The 17,962-nt window shown below is 34.9% G+C and overlaps 1 protein-coding gene across 8 annotated transcripts in view; it reads left to right on the forward strand.

The window, feature by feature from the left end:
* CSNK1G3 (casein kinase 1 gamma 3) overlaps positions 1-17,962 on the forward strand; it is a 63,184-nt gene that overhangs the window by 19,920 nt on the left and 25,302 nt on the right. For 7 of the 8 annotated variants that reach the window (XM_030004466.2, XM_030004469.2, XM_030004470.2 and 4 more), the window contains 2 exons: positions 7,321-7,469; positions 8,776-9,010. In XM_030004466.2, the coding sequence (XP_029860326.1) occupies positions 7,321-7,469; positions 8,776-9,010 (384 nt within the window). The remainder of the gene's footprint in view (positions 1-7,320; positions 7,470-8,775; positions 9,011-17,962) is intronic. The other variant, XM_030004474.2, reaches the window with a different exon arrangement.

A 17,962-nucleotide genomic window follows, 5' to 3' on the forward strand; every position in this document is an offset into this window, starting at 1 on the left:
GTGTTTTTTGTGTAAAATATAATAGAAAGCTGTAATTGTGAAGGAGGCTTGATGGTATGGCTTGCAGAACGTTGTGAATGTTAGATAAATGGCTATTCGATTTAATAAAGCTTACAATAAAAATGCATGTCTGATTCTGTTTTAGTAATGTAAATAACTAGTTATATTAGATCTATTTTAATGGAAATATCTTACTGTTTCCTATATTTTTAAACGTATTCTTGTATTTATAAATAAGAAATGTAGTCTAAGTGTTGTAGTGCATGCCTCCAATGTGGCATTTTAGCAGTGCTGAAGTCATATTGCTTATACAGTGTCTCATTCCATGTTTAGAGTTTTACAGCGCTTGGATGATCATGGTTCCAGTAGCCATAAAGAGCTACATTTCTGGAGATTCTATGCGTGGTTTTGCGTATGCGTGGTTTTGCGTATGCGTGGTTTTGCTCGAGTCAAAAACCATATATGGCGCTATCCTGGATTTTGTAATCGCTTACTGTCAGAGGATTCAGGCCACATTCTGTAGTCTTAGTAGGGAATACCTGTGTTTGTGGCAGGTTGTTGAATTGCATCCTTGACAGAATACCAGTACAAAGCTGCCATGGAAGATGGCTGTTACTGCAAATCTTCCATCTACTCAGTTTAGGGTATTTTGTTTGTCTCCAATGAAATGCCACATATGAAAATTAAAGCTACAGATAAAAGGCAGTAGGGTATAGGAAACTGAATACAGAAAATCTTGTATATTTTACTGGTGTTTATGGATCCGCTTTAACAGATAATCTAAGCAATAAGATATAATGCAGATCACATCAGTAGGTGAGTTTCCTGACTGGCTTAGAGGAGACTCTAAAAGGAAACTAATATTACAAGAAACTGAAAAAGCATCTTGCGTGCTTAATAGCTTTACAAATTTAGGTTGTATTTCATAGAGATATTTTGCCAAGATACTACTCAAAATTAAGTCAGTGGTAGATTGGGAACACAAGGTTAAGTACAAGTGGTATTGCAGTAGATGTTTGTGTTACATATTTGACAGTCAGTCTCTGCTGCTTGTTTATCAAGTTAATTTTTTTTTTTCTGAATGAGGACACACACATGCAATAATTGAGGCTACTATGTAGTACCGGTATTAAAGTAGCTGGAATTTTTGCTTTAAGATATGGATCTGTGTTCATGCTAGTCATTATGTATATTGCATTAGATAATTGCAGTGAACAGCATGTAGCTTCAGGCTTAAATCAGGTTTGATGCTGAAGTTCTTGAAAAAGATATCAGCCGAGGTGATAATGGTCATGAACTGGAAATAACTTCTGTGTGATTTTTATTTATTTTAAAGATGTTTGACAGATACAGTTGTAATCTACTAGTAATGTTTTCTTTATTCAAATGTTTTTATCTTGTCATCATTATAGAGGAAGTCAGACCTGTCAGCTTGAAAAACTTTCTGGACACCATGTACCTAAACATGGTGGACTAAAGCATTTGAGTGATAAACCAGTCATGATGACAGAGGTGGTTCTATTCAATAACTCATGACTCAGTGCCAAGAAACGGGGAACAGGAGAAAACAACACTTCTTTTCCTTTTCTACTCTCTGAATATAAAGTGAAGTGTAAGTCTGACTTACTAATAGTAACATATTGGAGGGATTGCAATGTATACAGTTATGGAAAAAATGATTAACTGGAGGATATGTTGCCCTTATTTGATGTTTTGATGATGATTTTGATGGTATTTTGATGAGATTTTTGATTTTGATATTTTGATGATGCACAATTTTTATTACAACATGATAATTTATACAGAATACTTAATGCAGTTTTCTTCATCTGATAAACATAAGGTAGTAGTCTTCTGTAGTTAGCTTTTCAAGAAATTCTTGAAAAAAAGGTCATACAGGGAGTAGAATTGTCAGCTCTGCTGTTTTCTTGTTTGCCTGTACTAGCATTAGTAGCATTATCTTCAGTGTGTGGTTTCTTTGTAGGAATTGTTTTAAGTGGCTTGTCCATTTTGTGAGGGGTAGTTTAGTGAAAACTAAACAATGTAATCCATAAATCCACTTGACTAGGCACACATAAACTGCAATAAGCCAAAAGTGATCGAGCAAACAAGTACACTGCTCTCATCTCTGTATTCCCACTCTTCTGCCAGGATCTCTCCTGTGTGTACCATATGTGACACAACCATCTGACCAAGTGAGGGCTCCAGTGTCAAGCTGTACGTTTAATATTAGCAAAGCTTTGTTTCTTATTTTTAGATAAAAAATAAATATAAGTTCGCATATTTTTTTCCAGCACTCCAGTGGATAGTCTTGCATACTTTATGGGTGTCTGCACTCTATTTTGGAGATCACTGGTGTAGAGCCGCAATGTTTTACGTGACTAATGAAAATTAACTTTTATAGAAAAAGAAACTGGAATCCAAGCAGTAGTCAAGTAGTGAATTTCCAAGTCAAGACTTTCTTGTTCTTTGTCTTGAGTAAAATGGGATTGACAGTCGTATTGGTTTAAAATGGATTTGCAAGTTTATGACAGTGCAGTCACATCAAGCATTGTAGATGGCTTTAGTAGATTGATTCCATTCAGGTGAAAGTTTTTTACTTGTTAGCAAGTATAAACATCTAGTGATAAGCAAATGTGACTCGTATCAGAAAATAAGGATACTGTATTCAGAGTTGTAAACATAGAAAGGAATTAGATGGTTTAGTGTTAATTTAGTGGGAGTATGTGTTACTGTTTTTTGGCCACAGGTAAGTTTCTTCATTGGCAGAAGTACAGGAAGTTACTTGTAGCTTTATAGTAATATTAGTGTGACAATCATTGAATTCTGCACATAATTTGGAAGGGGTGTGTGTGCTTCTTTTTTAAAAGGATTTTTGAGAACGGGGCAGAAGATGCATAAAGCTCTAATAGAAAGGGTTGAATAGTAATCAAAATAATTGTTGAGCAAAATATGCAAGAACACTGACTTATTTAATTTCACAGAAAGAAGACTGGGATATGTCTTATAAGTTCCTAGTATTTCCTTCTTACATTCTTACACCAAAGGGCTTCAATGGTTGAAGCCAGACTAATTAAAAATGTAAATAAAATACACACTCTTAATTGGTAGTAAGTATTGGAATATCCTGTCAACAAAAGGGTGAATTCTTCATTTTCTAGAAATGAAAGTTTTTTTGTTTTTGTAACTTAACCAATTTTTCTTACAGATATTTATAAAAGAGCTTACGTTATATGTCTGTTGTGGCGAAAAAAACTCATACTCTCTTATTAGGAACATGTTACTTTCTGACTTTTCTTCTGGACATCTAGAGACATGAAGAAATAATGCAAATAACAGAATGATGTTAGGTTATTGTTTTTAAGCAAAACCAGCAAGACTATTTTGTTTAAAAAAACAAAACAAACCCCCAAACTTCTAGTACTTTGAACTGTTAATATGAAATGTTTCCATAAACAGGGGGAACTTTAGATGTAATACTTCATATCTGCCTTGCAGAAGTTAGTAACAGCATGTTAAACAGTTTTAGGGTATTCCAAAGTTTTCATCCTATCAGAAGATGAAGTGTTATGGGTAGAATAGTACTGTTCTTGCCATGTTAAATAAAATGAAATTGATCACAGGTGAAACACTAACATCCTGCCCTGGATGTATACTTAACAGGAGTTGCTGTGGTGCTTTCATGATATGATGTGGTAGATTAAAATATTAAAGGGTGTTTTTGACATCTCCTATGAACACACTTCTGAAATTGGCAACTCTGCCTACAAATCTGACAATGTAACAAATTCCTTTCTACAGATGTTTCCTCTTTTACTAGCATGTAGTCATGCAAACAAGTCCTATAAATCTAGACAAAGCCCAAAAGTCTTCTGGCTTCTGTATTTTTGAAGTGCATTTAATGTTTCAAAATGTTACAAAGAAACACAGAGCAGATGCAGGGGTAATAGAGGAGACTAACTTCTCTTGAGAATATTTTGGAGTTAATGTTTTCAAATGTGCAATTATAAGAACAGAGATTCTCAGAACATGTCTCAGGCCATTACAAGTGGTGCTCTTTCTTCCAAATTCCCAGTGCTTTTCTTTGTATGCTCAGGTGGTTTGGTTTTGGTTTTGGTTTTTTTTGGGGGGGACTTATGCTTCTGTACATCTGTTGGATAACTTAATTTGCTGCTGCAGGTACATCCACATTTCCATGTGTAATTCCACCATACCAGAAAGTGGTGTCAGAAAACTTGAATAGTAGAGTTATGATATCCACTTATGTGTACAAATACCTTTTCTGATTCATTTTTTGATAATTAGGGATGATCTTTTTGAAACTAAACCCACTATCTTGTACCGTGTTCTCATGTAGTGTGCAATGTGGTCTATGCTCCTTCATTAGTAGCAATAAGGTACTCTTGTGAAGTCTTTCTGAAATGGGTATGATCATGCATGTTAAGTATATTAGTATAGATACGGGTATGATTATACACATTTAAAAATCAATGGAAACTCTAGTCTTCAGAAAATTGAATAGTTAAATTGGATTTTTAGGGGTTATATTGTCATTATTCTCACTTGTAGGAAAAGAGATTAGTGAAAATGCTCTTCAAAATGCTGCATTCATTTGCTTTTAGTTTTGCTAAAACAGTAAGTTTTACCCAAAGCTGTAGTGGACAAAATGACAAATCTCTTGCCCTGAGTATAAGTAGCACTGTAGTAAGGTATGAAAAACTTGAGACTTGATGTGCCTCAAAAGACACCCAGAGTTAGGGTTGTTTTCATTTTTAAACTTACATTTGATCTGCAGAGAAGGCAGGCAAAATCCAGTGTTTCATTAGGGTATTCTGAAAATAGGTTTTCTAGTTCTGTATAATACAGTATTGTAACAATGCACACCCTAAAAAAAGCTCACATGAAAGCAAAAATACGTTTTCAGAGTATTGAATATTTAGAGTAAATGAGACACAGAGGGGACATACTGAAGAGCAAAAAAAACCCCAGAATAACTAGCTTCCTTAAGTGAACAAAATTCATTCTGCTGAATGAGGAAGAGGTTCTGTGCATATGAGGAAGTGCAAGATGAATAGAGGCAATGAGAAGTTATTTTTAATTACATAGTCACACAATGCATATGTACAAAAATGCGAAAGTAAAATTGGATCATAAGGCTTTAAATACTGATACTTTCAGACTTCTGGGTTGCTTGGCTTCTTAAGGCAGGTGTTTATATAAAGCTATAAAGTCCAGAAGTGCAGGATATTTTCATATTGGTTTTTGGAATATATGTGTTGTTCATTGTGTTGGTAAAGAATATGAGTATATATGAACATGAAGATAGAACATGGCGTTGTTGCTAGCATAGCTGTAAATGCAGTGCTTGAGAACATTAAAGAACATTTCCAGTCTTTTGACGTCTGCATTTATTTTGTCAAATATTCTTTCAGGAAGCACTTTGTAATGAAGCAGATGATCTTTTGTGCACTGCTAACTTAAACTGAAAGTTGGATATGTCTCTGCTAAAGGTTTAGATATCTTTTAACTGATAAACATATTTAACTGGTTCTCTTGCTGTGCCAGGAGAAGCCTTGTTATATGGACATGCTTATTGTGCTTCTGTTCGGGGAAAAGACTAGAAGTAATTTTTTCAGGTAACAGGTAGTTTCGCTGGTCTAAGAAGCTGCACATCAGGAGGCCTTTGTTCAGTGATTCTGGTAACAGACCAGATAGTAAGGGAATCTTCTCAGTGCAACGCATGTGACTTAGCCGTAGTTTTCAAGACTTTAATGGCCTCGGTATCAGCAGCTGTCTGAGGAAACGTGTACTGTAAGTATGTGTTCCTGCCAGGGTTTCTGGAATGCTGCCATAGAAAACTCACAAAAATCAATGTTTCAGCACAGTAGTACAGTCTTTGTTTTTTATAGTTTTTATGAACAGCAAATTAACATATTCTTCAAGTGTTTTGTGTTGGAGAATATAACACTGATATTTTACATCAGGAAAAATCCTAGACTTAGAAATAATTTTAGACTCCATGCAAGATTTGAAAACAAATGTAGCTTTAACACTAAATTTGTCTTTTGTCCTCCAAGGTAGATGTATTTTACACCTGTTTACAAAGTATTTAAGAGATTGTTACCTGAACATACAGTGGGATATTTTTGTCCCCATATATTGTGTTTGGAAATGATGTATGTTTTGTTCTGAACTTAATTTTTATTTTAATAATTTTCTAAGTAAAAAAAAAATAATACACAACTAAAACTTAAAAATTTTAGTGTGTTAGTGTAAAAATTTAAATGTGAAATTGTGTTTTATTCAAAGATATTCTTCTTCTAAATAATTTTAATGATTTGATAGTAAGAATAGAATTTAGTGGATTCTTTCTGGACATCAATTTTGGAAAGAATTTAAGAAGTTGAGTGGTGTCTGGTGTGATATGTTAGAAGTGAAATCAGGGCGAATCTTTGTCATAGGTTGCCCTTGAGACTTCTGAAAGTTCCCTTTGTCATCTGTTCTTATGATTACATTAAAAAAAGAAATCCCTCTCCTACACATAGTTTGAATTAGTAAATCTCAGTCTACCACACATTCTACTAGAAATCTAGTTTAATGCCCCCAAATTTCCACTGTGTGGTGTTTAGATTTTTAATGGACTAACACACATTTAAGAAAAATATTTTCTTTTATGTACTATCTAAAGAGAAACCAAAAATAATGGAGGAAGAGAAGACAGGAGAAGCCTTCCAGTGCAAATATAAGTAGAAAATGCTTGTATTTGGAAAAAAATTAATGCTAACAAGTGATGATGATAACAATTTGTCATGTATTTATTTTGATGATGCATCTAAAACTTAATGTCTCATTAAACTTGAGGATCTGTTAACCTCTTTTGGATTTTTAAATTATTTTAGAGATAGTAAGGTGGTTTTATTCCTGAATATAGGTTTGTCATAGCCTTAATTTACAAATTTTAATTTGTGGTTTTTTTTTAAAAGGACCTTATTTAACCCTGTTTTCATACATTCTTAAAATCCTGTTTCAATTTAGTTATAAAACTGAACAGATAGGTTCTGACTTTTATTTTTTATAAAAATCTTTAGATCTTTCACAAGTCAAAAATGTAATATTCATAAAATATTTAATGAAACTGGTACTACCTTCATTACTCCCGTTGTATCTTTTACCTGTAGTTTTTACAAGGTTTTATTGTTGCTGTTGTGTGAGAAATGTATTTTTAACTTCAGATCAATTTGAAATCAGGTAGGAATTTTACTGGTATGTTCATTATTCTTATTTAACCTCTTATAATTACTTTGTGTCTTCATTTTACAGATGGAATACCTCAGGTTTACTATTTTGGCCCATGTGGCAAATACAATGCCATGGTGCTAGAGCTACTTGGACCTAGTCTGGAAGATTTATTTGACTTGTGTGGTAGGACATTTTCTCTTAAAACCGTTCTTATGATAGCCGTACAGTTGGTAAGTAGAATAGATGTTAATTTGAGTGTTCATTTGAATAACTAAGTCAGTCTTCAGTGGATTAAATACTTATTTCACTTAAGAGATTTGCACTTCGCATGTTTTAAATTGGTGTTGGTGGTTTCTGAAGAGCCTGTGATACAGTTTTAGCAGGAAGACTGTCATATGTCACTTTAATTTACTTTGTTCTAGTTTTTCAAGAATCATTGCATGAACGTAGCTTCATTGTGTCTTCTGAGTTCTCATAATCACAACTTGAAATCATGAATTTTAGTTTGACATACTGAATTAAAAAGAAAACCTTCATGAAACAAAAATAATTTCAATCCATGAAAGCAGCTGGATGATGGGACTCCTATATAGCATAAATATTTTTCCTGGGCATTCTTGGAAAGAAAGCAAGCAAACAAATAAACAAAAATATCCCCCAAACCCTTTCAGAAATACTAAAATAGTACAAAATTGTTCAATGAAGAATTTTTCCCTTTTTTTGAAGATTTCCTGATTTGATTCCCACCTGAGGGTGAGTAGAAGTGGGAGGAGAAGAAGAAATAAGGCTTTGCATGTTTACCTTGATACAATGTGTTTTAAATAAGTCCTTATGAAATATTAATAGTACTGAGTTTCCACTTCCCTAATTAGGTAGTGATATTTTTACCCAAGAAGGGTAAAAATAGCTGTTTAAAACACAACTGTAACTGTATAACAGGCCTGCAACTATAGACATATAGACATAATCAGCTTATTTACAGCCAAAATGACAAAGTTATTTTTTAAAATGCTCAAGTCATCAGAGATCCAAAGGTCATCTTTCTTTAATACTTGCTGTTCCTTTCTGAATATATAAATTTTGGTAGAAAGTGATCCAGCTAGAATGGAGGTTATATGCATAGTGGTGAACTTCCAGTGCTTCTCTCGTTTACCTTTAATATGTAATAAATCTACATGGAACTTTGCTGCTTGATGACATAACTTCTGTTTATAGTTTTAATGTGCACAAAACATACTTGGTGCCAGCTGTTCTTGAAGAAGATAACTTCTGTTATATACTGATTCATGTCTAATGTCCAGTGTGAAAGTTTCCAATACACCATTTGGTGTATCTGCTTAGGGGATGTGCACAGATTTCATTAGGTTTAACTAGGAGGTACCTTGTTAAGAGCAATAGCCCTTTGGTTTTAAGGTGATAGGAGGGGTGATTTCCTCTAAATATGAAGTCAATGTAAGATATTTAGCTTCTACCACAATTTAAGGTAGCAACCTGAAGCTTAAACGAAACTTTCTGGTTTTTTTTCTTTTACTGAAGATTTCTCGTATGGAATATGTGCATTCAAAGAACTTGATATACAGAGATGTAAAACCGGAGAACTTCTTGGTTGGACGACCTGGAAACAAAACCCAGCAAATTATTCATATTATAGATTTTGGTTTGGCAAAGGAGTATATAGATCCAGAAACAAAGCAGCACATACCATATCGAGAACGGAAGAGCCTTACAGGAACAGCTAGATACATGAGTATAAATACGCATTTAGGAAGAGGTACGTGTGCTTTTTAAGTGGAGAAACAAGACTTCAACAGCTGTCATTTGTCTGAAATAATCTTGTTTTCAAGTTGTAATTTTTCTCAGTCTGTAGTCATTAAGAACTGCAAGTTTCGTGTACTGTGCTAAATTATAGTTTGCTCTTACGGAAATACTATTTATGGGAATAATCATCATGGTCATGTCTCAGCAAATAATTATGTTATTTTTGTTAGATATCCATAAAAGAAAGATGAGGTGTATCTTATTGTATTATAACATCTTCACATTAGAAGTATACCATGGTGGGGTGGGGTGGGTGGGAAGTAGGCATGCTTATTAGAGATACCGAAGTGAATAGGTTGCAGCAACATAGGTTTTCAATGCTGCCTTGCCAGTTTTTTGATCCATGCACTGGAATAAAAGCAGCTTATATTTTATGCTTATTTCCTGCTATTGATTTATTTTTTTTAAATGCTTATACTGTTAATGAGGCTTTGTTGGAGTAGTTAAAGGTTATGCTAGTGTTGTAAATATGATGAGTTAAAGAAATGACAGGATATATAGAGAGAAGTTACTGAATGAGTAAATTTAGCTGGAAAAAGGTGTGTGAACACTCAAAGTGGTCTTTGTTTATTCCAGTTATATAGAGGTTTTCTAGTGAAAACAGGTTTGACACCTTTGAATTTGTATAAACCAGTTGTTCATAATTGCATGGTAGTCACTGATTAGGTTGCTCTTTGAATTGGTCATAAAAGATGTTGCACAATACTTACAGTTCAAAGGTACTTCATGTTACTACGGCAAATGAGAAACCATTCACATTTTTGAGATAGTAATAAGGTGCTTTATCAATAAAATCAGACCATAGTAGCTTGTGGTTAGCAGCCATAGCTGATGAAATGATGTTAACGTGTAGAATCATAGAATCATTTAGGTTGGAAAGGAACTTTAAGACCTTTGAGTCCAACTGTTAACCTAACACTGTCAAGTCCACCACTAAACCATGTCCCTAAGTACCACATCTACACATCTTTCCAATATTTGCAGGGATGGTCACTCAACCACTTCCCTGGGCAGGCTGGTCCAGTGCTTGACAACCCTTTCAGTGAAAAATTTTTTCCTCATATCCAATCTAAACCTCGCCTGGTGCAACTTGAGCCCATTTCCTCTTATTCTATTGCTTGTTACCTGGGAAAAGAGACAGACACCCACCTCTCTACAGGTGTAGAGAGCGATAAGGTCTCCCCTCAGCCTCCTTTCCTCCAGGCTAAACAACCCCAGTTCCCTCAGTCACTCCTCATAAGACTTGTGCTCTAGACCCCTCAGCAGCTTCATTACTCTTCTTTGGACATACTGCAGCATCTCAAATGTAGTTTAATTTAATGTATTTTTTTATAATAAAGTCATAATAGATTTCCTTTAAAGGATAATAATTAGGCATGTGCATTGAGCCTTTATGCTTTTTAAAAAAAGAATTGAATTATCTCTTCTATAGGCAAAAATTTTTTTACTTAATTATTATGAGGCGTTTCTGCCTATTTCTGCTTTTGTCTTGGTGCCTGCCTTAGTCTCAAAATAAATTGGGATGCAGGACCTGTCTTAACTTTCTTGACTACTAAACTGACTTCAGATATGCCTTTTCTATGAAAATGTAGAGAAAGAATATATACAGTTACTGTTTAGTGCATTCCATGGCAGATGTAGATCTGCGTTTACAAAACATCATTCAACACCACTTCAGGACAGCAAACTTGGGAAATTTGCAGCATCTCCAGGCAAGTTAAAAGAATGTGGAGCTTTTTCAAATGAAACAAAACCTGTAAATCTTCAAAACTGATAGGAGGAAAACTGAAGCAGGTACATTTAACTGATGATGAAAAGAAGATGTTTTTCTATGTTGACATTTTAAAAGGGTATTGATTTCACATGGCCAAACATTACTTTATAATTTAAGATTAGTTTTGAATTGTATTTCACCTGACTTCCATCTCTGCATCCTGCTGCTTTGTATCTTCACAAGCAAAGCTGAAGGATTTAATTTCATGATGTGCAAACCAATTCTGCCATTCATTCTAGATTTTGGCATGAGTTGATCTCACTTTCTCCACACAGATTTCTAAAACAACCTCAGACTTCTCTGTTAAGTAGGGGAAAAAAGCAGGTGTAACTATGTCTGTTATGCATCCATATGTAAGAGGAACAGTGCATATAAAATCCCCAGATTATTAGAAGCATATGGTCCAATATGAATTGGACAATTCCTGAAAGGTGATCCCAGTCACTTGATAAGAGCTGTATTTGGGTACTGTAAAACTAAATTTAAGAAACTTTTGCATATTTTAAGGGAAATGGAAAAAATGCTGTTTAATGGGTAGCTGTCTTGCCTTTGTATCCGATACCTGATTTTGGAGGCAGCCTTCTGACTTGCTTTTAAGATCTCAATGGCAGTCCCACATCCTGGAAACATCTTCACAGGGTGGCTACCTTCCTTATATGCATGCTTTTAGGGGGAAGTTCTGAAAATAAGACAAAATAGTAGTTGCTTCCCTTTTTAAAGGTGGGAGGTTGGGCTCTTGTGCCCATCTCTTCAGTTTTTTGGAATGGCTTCTGTAGAAAGTATAGTATTAATTAAAGTAAGTAACAGGTATTTGAGATAGTTTCTGCTAAGTATATGAAGCGCTGGTGTAATTCTTTGTACTTATACATCACGAATGCACAAATTTCAAAAAAAGTGGTTGTCAAAGAAACACGTTTAATATCTAGAATATAACCAAGTCTTGTGAAAAGTAATTGAGACTCTGGGCTCTGTAAACATCCTGGAATACAGCTTGCTTGGCTAAGCTTATTCAGTGGATTTTTATGTAATGGAGCAGCTGTGAAACAGTTACCCAGTTTGCTTTTCTTTTTTTAAGAATAAAGCTTTCATGCATAAAGAAGCTAATTAACATAAAAAAGTTTAACTGTCATGTTGTAGTTGAACAGATGAAATGAAACACGTGAGAAATGTCTTCCTCTTGCTGGCAAGGTGAGTCTAGGTAATTTGAGGAAATTTTTTTATTATTTTTCTTGCAGACTTCCATTTCTGATAATATAAACAAATTCTGGAAGCATCCTTCCTTCAAATAAGCAATTTGTGGACAAGGTTGACATGGACAAAAGAGCTGAGGAGTAGAAGGGCCTAAGTTTTGAACTGCAACTTAAGTACTTAAATAGGCCTGGTTTCCATATTTAGATTCCAACACATTTTGTCCTTCTTCAGAACTTTTTCAATACCTGAAGTATGTCAGTGTTTTCATGTAGTTTTCTACTCAGCTTTTCACTGATGAGCAAGATTTTTTTTTTAAAAACAAAAATAATATTTATAAAATAGTATGAGTAGTGATTCTTTTGTAAGATACACTAATGTGCACTTTTGCATAGTTTGTGTCTGCAAAGCAACCTACAGAGTTAAAAATGCAAATTACTGTATTTGCAGTCTGTATCTTTAAAGATTATTTATTAGTATTCATTCTAAATAGTTTATTCTAAGTAGGATAAAGTGATAAAAATTTAAGAATTTCAAGGTGTTCAATTAATTGATGAAAGTAAATTTTACAAGGAATTGTGTAGCAGTTTACTGTAGGTTCCAGATTAAAACATACAGCTTGCAGTGTGATAGCAGATTAAAAGGTGGGCCACTGAACGTGGTGCTTACTTGTAGAAGGAAAGAGTGATGATTTGTAGTAGTTGTCATGGAAAGGAAGACCAAACGGATGATGAAGAAAATTACAACTACAGGTCTCAGCTTTACATATTAAAGCTAACAAACCTTTCAGTTTATTGAAATCTAAAAACTAATGCACTAAAAACCTGGCATGTTTCATGAGTTGATTGACAAAGTGTTCAGTTATGCCTACCACAGGGCTGTCATTTCAGGGTGTAAGTGGAAGGCCAAAGTCAATGTCAGCCATGTGATGTTCATCTTCTGCAGTCAGTGACTAATAGCCTCCAAAGGTCGATATTGACTACTTCAGAGTTGACAGTTGTCTTTGCTTTCAACTGCCTACCCACATGTTTTCATGTGGATGGGGGAAATGAGGGGAAGGAAGCTTTCCTTATTTCAACTGATACTTTAGAGCATCAGGATATTACCCTCATTCTGCTTTGTGCATCTTCAACTGCTGGTTTGGATCTCAGAAAACATCTCAAAATTAGAAGATACTGGTTATGTATTTCAGCAGTGGACAGTTAAGTATCAGCATCCCCATTTGCCATAGCATCATGGCCACTGTGGTTCCTTTCCTCATTACAGAAGTGGCTGGTGACCCTTGGCAAGTAAAGAAGGATTCCAGTAGTGGACTGGTAATTGCAGAATGGTTGAGGTTGGCAGGGACCTCTGGAGGTTGTCTTGTTCAACCTCCCTGCTCAAGCAGGGCCACCTAGAGCTGTTGTCAGGACTGTGTCCAGACAGCTTTTGAATATCTCCAAGGAGGGAGACTCCGTAACTCCTGCGGGCAACCTGTGCCAGTAATACATGTTCCTTTAGTACACACAGAGCAGAAAACTTTCGCTACTTTCTTACTTCATTACGTTGTTACTAGTTTAGTAGTTACAGTTGGAAGTTTGTCAGATGGATAAAAGGTTTATTTATTAACTTTTTAAATATTTATTAGAGGTAATGGTTATGAGCTTAAACTAATACGTTATTGTTTCACAGTTGTATCAAAATAGGAATCCTTTTTCTTTTTCAGTTAAATTTATTTCCGCAATGGTATTGAAATCATATCTTAGAATGGGCCTACTAGAACACATTTTGGCCTTTCCCCCACGTTTGAAATAAATACAGTATCCAGCTGTATTTGAGCAGTTCCTTTAGTGTTTGAAAATGGAAGGACAATCCAGCAGTATTTACTAGTGCTATGATATTTTCTAGTTATGACCACAATGATGACAAATTTGTCATGACTCCAAGTCTTGTCATCATTGATGTCAGTGGGTTTTGAAATTCTTGATAAGAAGCAGTCTCTTAAAACAGTATAATAGCATATTCCAGGTGATTTAAATACAATGAAAGACCTCCCACCCCACTTACCCATACAAAAATGCATTGTATATGAAGTTGGCCTTAATTCTGTATGCATTCACATAGTAAAAGGATGTGTAAAAAGTAACTGAATTATTGTAATCTTGTCAAGTTTGCTAGGTTTATTATTCTTCACAAAGTAAAGACTGAAACTGCATTGTTGTTAAGCTATATTAGAGCCAAAGAGCTTTAAGATTAGATTAAATGATTTTTCATTTAAAGAATAATAGTATAAATACTAGTATTTCCTGATGGTATCATGAATATTTAACACTGAGAACAATTTAAAAACTTGATAGCAGGGTTTGAACTTACTAAACATATCTTTTAGAACACAAGTTCCTCAAGCAAGGGAAGCATCCGCTTTATTTTTCAGGCATGGTATACCAAGTTGGTGTCAGCTTAAGGTGATACAACCAAATTTAAATCAAATAAGCTTTTTTTTAGTCCTTCTTAAATAAGAGACAACCCCCAAGCCCCGATATCATTTAAGAAAACAAATGAAAATGTAAAACTGGTCATTACTTGAAACGTGAAGAACATAACTGAATTTTGAGGAGATTACATGTCTGATATTAACACAGGAACATAGTAAATGCCGCTTCCTTCTTCAAAGGAGACTTTTCCATTCCTTAGGTAAAATTGTGATCTCTGGTTGGACAGGTTATTTTTGTCTAATGGTAGCCTGTTTAATGTGTATGAAAGTTCTGCCAAATTCAGCTTGTGTATCATGGGTAGTTCTGTACCCCTCAGCCTGATGCAAAGCCATGAGGAAGAGTGGACAGGTATATACTGGCTCCTCTGGCCAAGGTAGCTGTGGCAAAGCTAATACTCTTTTTCAGTAGCTTGTCTCACTTCACTGCAGTAGGTCTCCCTCTCACAGGAGATTCTGAAATATAGAGATAATTCTTAAATGTAGATGGAAAAGGCTTAGAATGAATTTCTGAAATCTTTACAGTGCTAAACCATGCAAAGGGGCACAACCTCATGTAATAACTCTAGCTTCAGTTTGAACTGAGAGCAGTGGTTCTTCTTGACTTGATTATTTTGCAGGCATTTCTTGGGTGACAGAGAACTATTTGTCATGATCTCTTAGGTCTAACAAACACTGAACAGTATGAATGGGGCTCTTACTTTCATAGCCTGTCCTTTATGCACCGTTTGTTTTTTCTGTGTTCTGTGATTCCCCTCTAAAAATGTAGTGTTTTATTTAATTTGTGCAGTGGGATATACAGAACACTAAAGCTCTTCAAGCTCTGTTGTCCCTTTGGTTGCAGAGACAGTGGCATATAGGATATATTCAGCACTGAAAATACTGGTAATTTTTTAGGGCAATATTTTTGGTCTGTAGGTAATTTTACCAGCAACTTGAATGGTCTGATAGCAGAACTAATGCATGTGTAACTGCTTCTTGACTATCCAAAGTTTCAGCTGACTCAACTGAAAACACATTTTTTTAGAGAAGAGAGAGTCTGTCAGGTTTAATTCTCTTACAGGTTGATTTCAAGTATGCATTTGTTGAACTGTAACTTGTTCTACCTTAGTATGTATGAATAAGGAAGTATGTTGTCCTTTGATCAAAAGTATATTTTAGGATCCATAGTGTTTAAAACTGTCATAACAAGTACATAGTCAATAGAAAGACTTTAAGTGTTTGCATATGTTTACTTGAAACTTGCACAAGATTTTTCAAGGCCCACTCTTTTGAGTTATATATAGAACGGGATATATAGCTACTGAACATCATGTAGCCAGTTATTTCAAGAACCTTTTGTTCCAGAAACAGACATTTGGTCAAGGGTTTCTCGTAGTTTTGTGCCAAGCTGGGAGTTTGTATATGGAATAGAAGGTGAAAAACCATGTGGCATTATTCAAATAGCTGTTTGAAGGAAATAGAAATATTCTGCAGCCCTTATCAGCATGTAGCTTCTATAAGGAAATTTCTTTTAGGGGTAAAATTACTCCATACTTCTTTTCCAGTCCCCTTCATTTTCAGGAAGGGAGAGAGAGGGATGCCAGAGAATGTAGATTCTGACTCGGAAATTCTGAGATTCTGTATTTAGGGGCTGTGCTTTGTGGTGATGGCCCTCCAGGAGTCCTAGCAACTTTTACTTGTCACTGAGGCAGCAGTGCAGGATGAAGTCCTTTTCCAGACCTAGGACTCCCATGGGAAGCTTACTAGTCTCCTTCTTGTACCTACTGAATTATTACTGTACCTCAGGGGCAGGATTGTAGCTGCCTTAGATAAATACTTTTTTCTGTGTAAACTAACCTTACAAATCCATCATTATATGAAACAAAGCTTCTAATACAAACTGAGCTAAATAAATCTTTGCTTCCTTAATTAAAGGTATAACTGAAAATAGTATTTTTTTTTTCCATAAAGTCTACATTATTCTTAACACAACAGTATGGCATACAATGTATGCTTATGATAAAATTAGCATACAACTTTACTTTTCTGAACCAGAATCATTAAGTTCAGGATTCATGATTTTATTCACGAAGGGATGCTATTTTTTCGCCTCAAATTATATTATTGTACAGAATCATATCACTTTTAGTAAGACTACAAACTCTGGGTGATAACTTTCAAATTTTTTTTTGTTAAACCTTATAGACTGACAGTTCAGGATATGTAGATTGTCACTTTCCATCTACTTTGTGATTACAGTAATGAGTCTGTGTATCAAACCGTGAAATCGTCCTGGTAGCTAATACTGTGTTTTCTGATCTAAATGGATAGTATGTTTGTACTGTTTCAGCATTCCTATAGCAAGCAGTAAAACTTTGGAGTGGAACGCAATGTTTATAATGGATGCTTACTGAAGACTGAATGTCTGTTTTTCGACCTGTGTTATGGTTACTTTACCATGTATGCTAAAAAAAGATTCTGGAGATAGCCTGCTGAGTGAGATTCTAGTTCTTATTAAGATCAACCTATTTGAATTGAGATGATTAATTTGTCTATATCTTGTGAACTAAATATCAAGTATTAGTTTCTTACTAATTTAGGTAGCTTCAGGTAACCTTCTTGAGAGAGAGAAAACTGTGTGCCCTAAAGCTTTATTGTGTGTTTGTCATCTTAGGATTGTATTACCTTTTAGGCAACAGATCCTCTCAATCTCATTAAATTGTGATGCATTAGGATCAGCATACATCAGCCGCTCTTCCTCCAGCTGATGCTTGAAATCCTTTTGTGTTTCAGCTGGTCCACTGCTAGTTTTTTTCCAGTTTTCAGAGGTCCTTCTTCCAACAATAGCAATATAATCTTTGGGTTTCCTGTTTCTCAGGCTTATCTTGAAGAATTCCATCCATAGGAAAGGATATTTGGCTACTATTTTTTAATTACTCCAAAGTGATCAGTGAAGAACTCAGATGGATTCTAAATAAAAATCTTCTTCCCCCAAAATTAAAACAAACAAAAAAATCCTTTTCCATAGCAGATTCTTGAGGGCACTGTGAATTCAAATGGTGTATCCTAGAAGTAGTTCCCACAGAACTATCCTACAGAAATATCTCCCAATGGTCCAAAGCTATTAAAAAAAAAAAAAAAATCCTCTTAATTAGAAAGCATTTCAGGGTAAAGATTGAAAGTTTCTCCTTTCATACAAAGGACTCTCAGTGAAGGAGCAATTGCCTCAGTAAGGTTTTTTTAATTTTTTAAAGAAGAGGTTAATTTTTCATCAGCATAAGCTGTAGAAGTTAATGTAAAAGAGGAATTATTGTCCCTTAGCAAAGACCAAATAGAACTTTCCAGTACATTTTTGTGGGCTGTACCTTAGTGTTGCCCATAGATGGGCCATCTGTTGTGCACTTGTGACATTTGTGTATGTTTTGGCAGCATCTTACCACTGATCTTTCTTACATAAACCACACACTGCAATGCACAAAATGTTTGTCGTG

This window comes from Aquila chrysaetos, chromosome Z, assembly GCF_900496995.4.
Source record: "Aquila chrysaetos chrysaetos chromosome Z, bAquChr1.4, whole genome shotgun sequence".
In the NCBI taxonomy this organism is placed as follows: Eukaryota; Metazoa; Chordata; class Aves; order Accipitriformes; family Accipitridae; genus Aquila; species Aquila chrysaetos.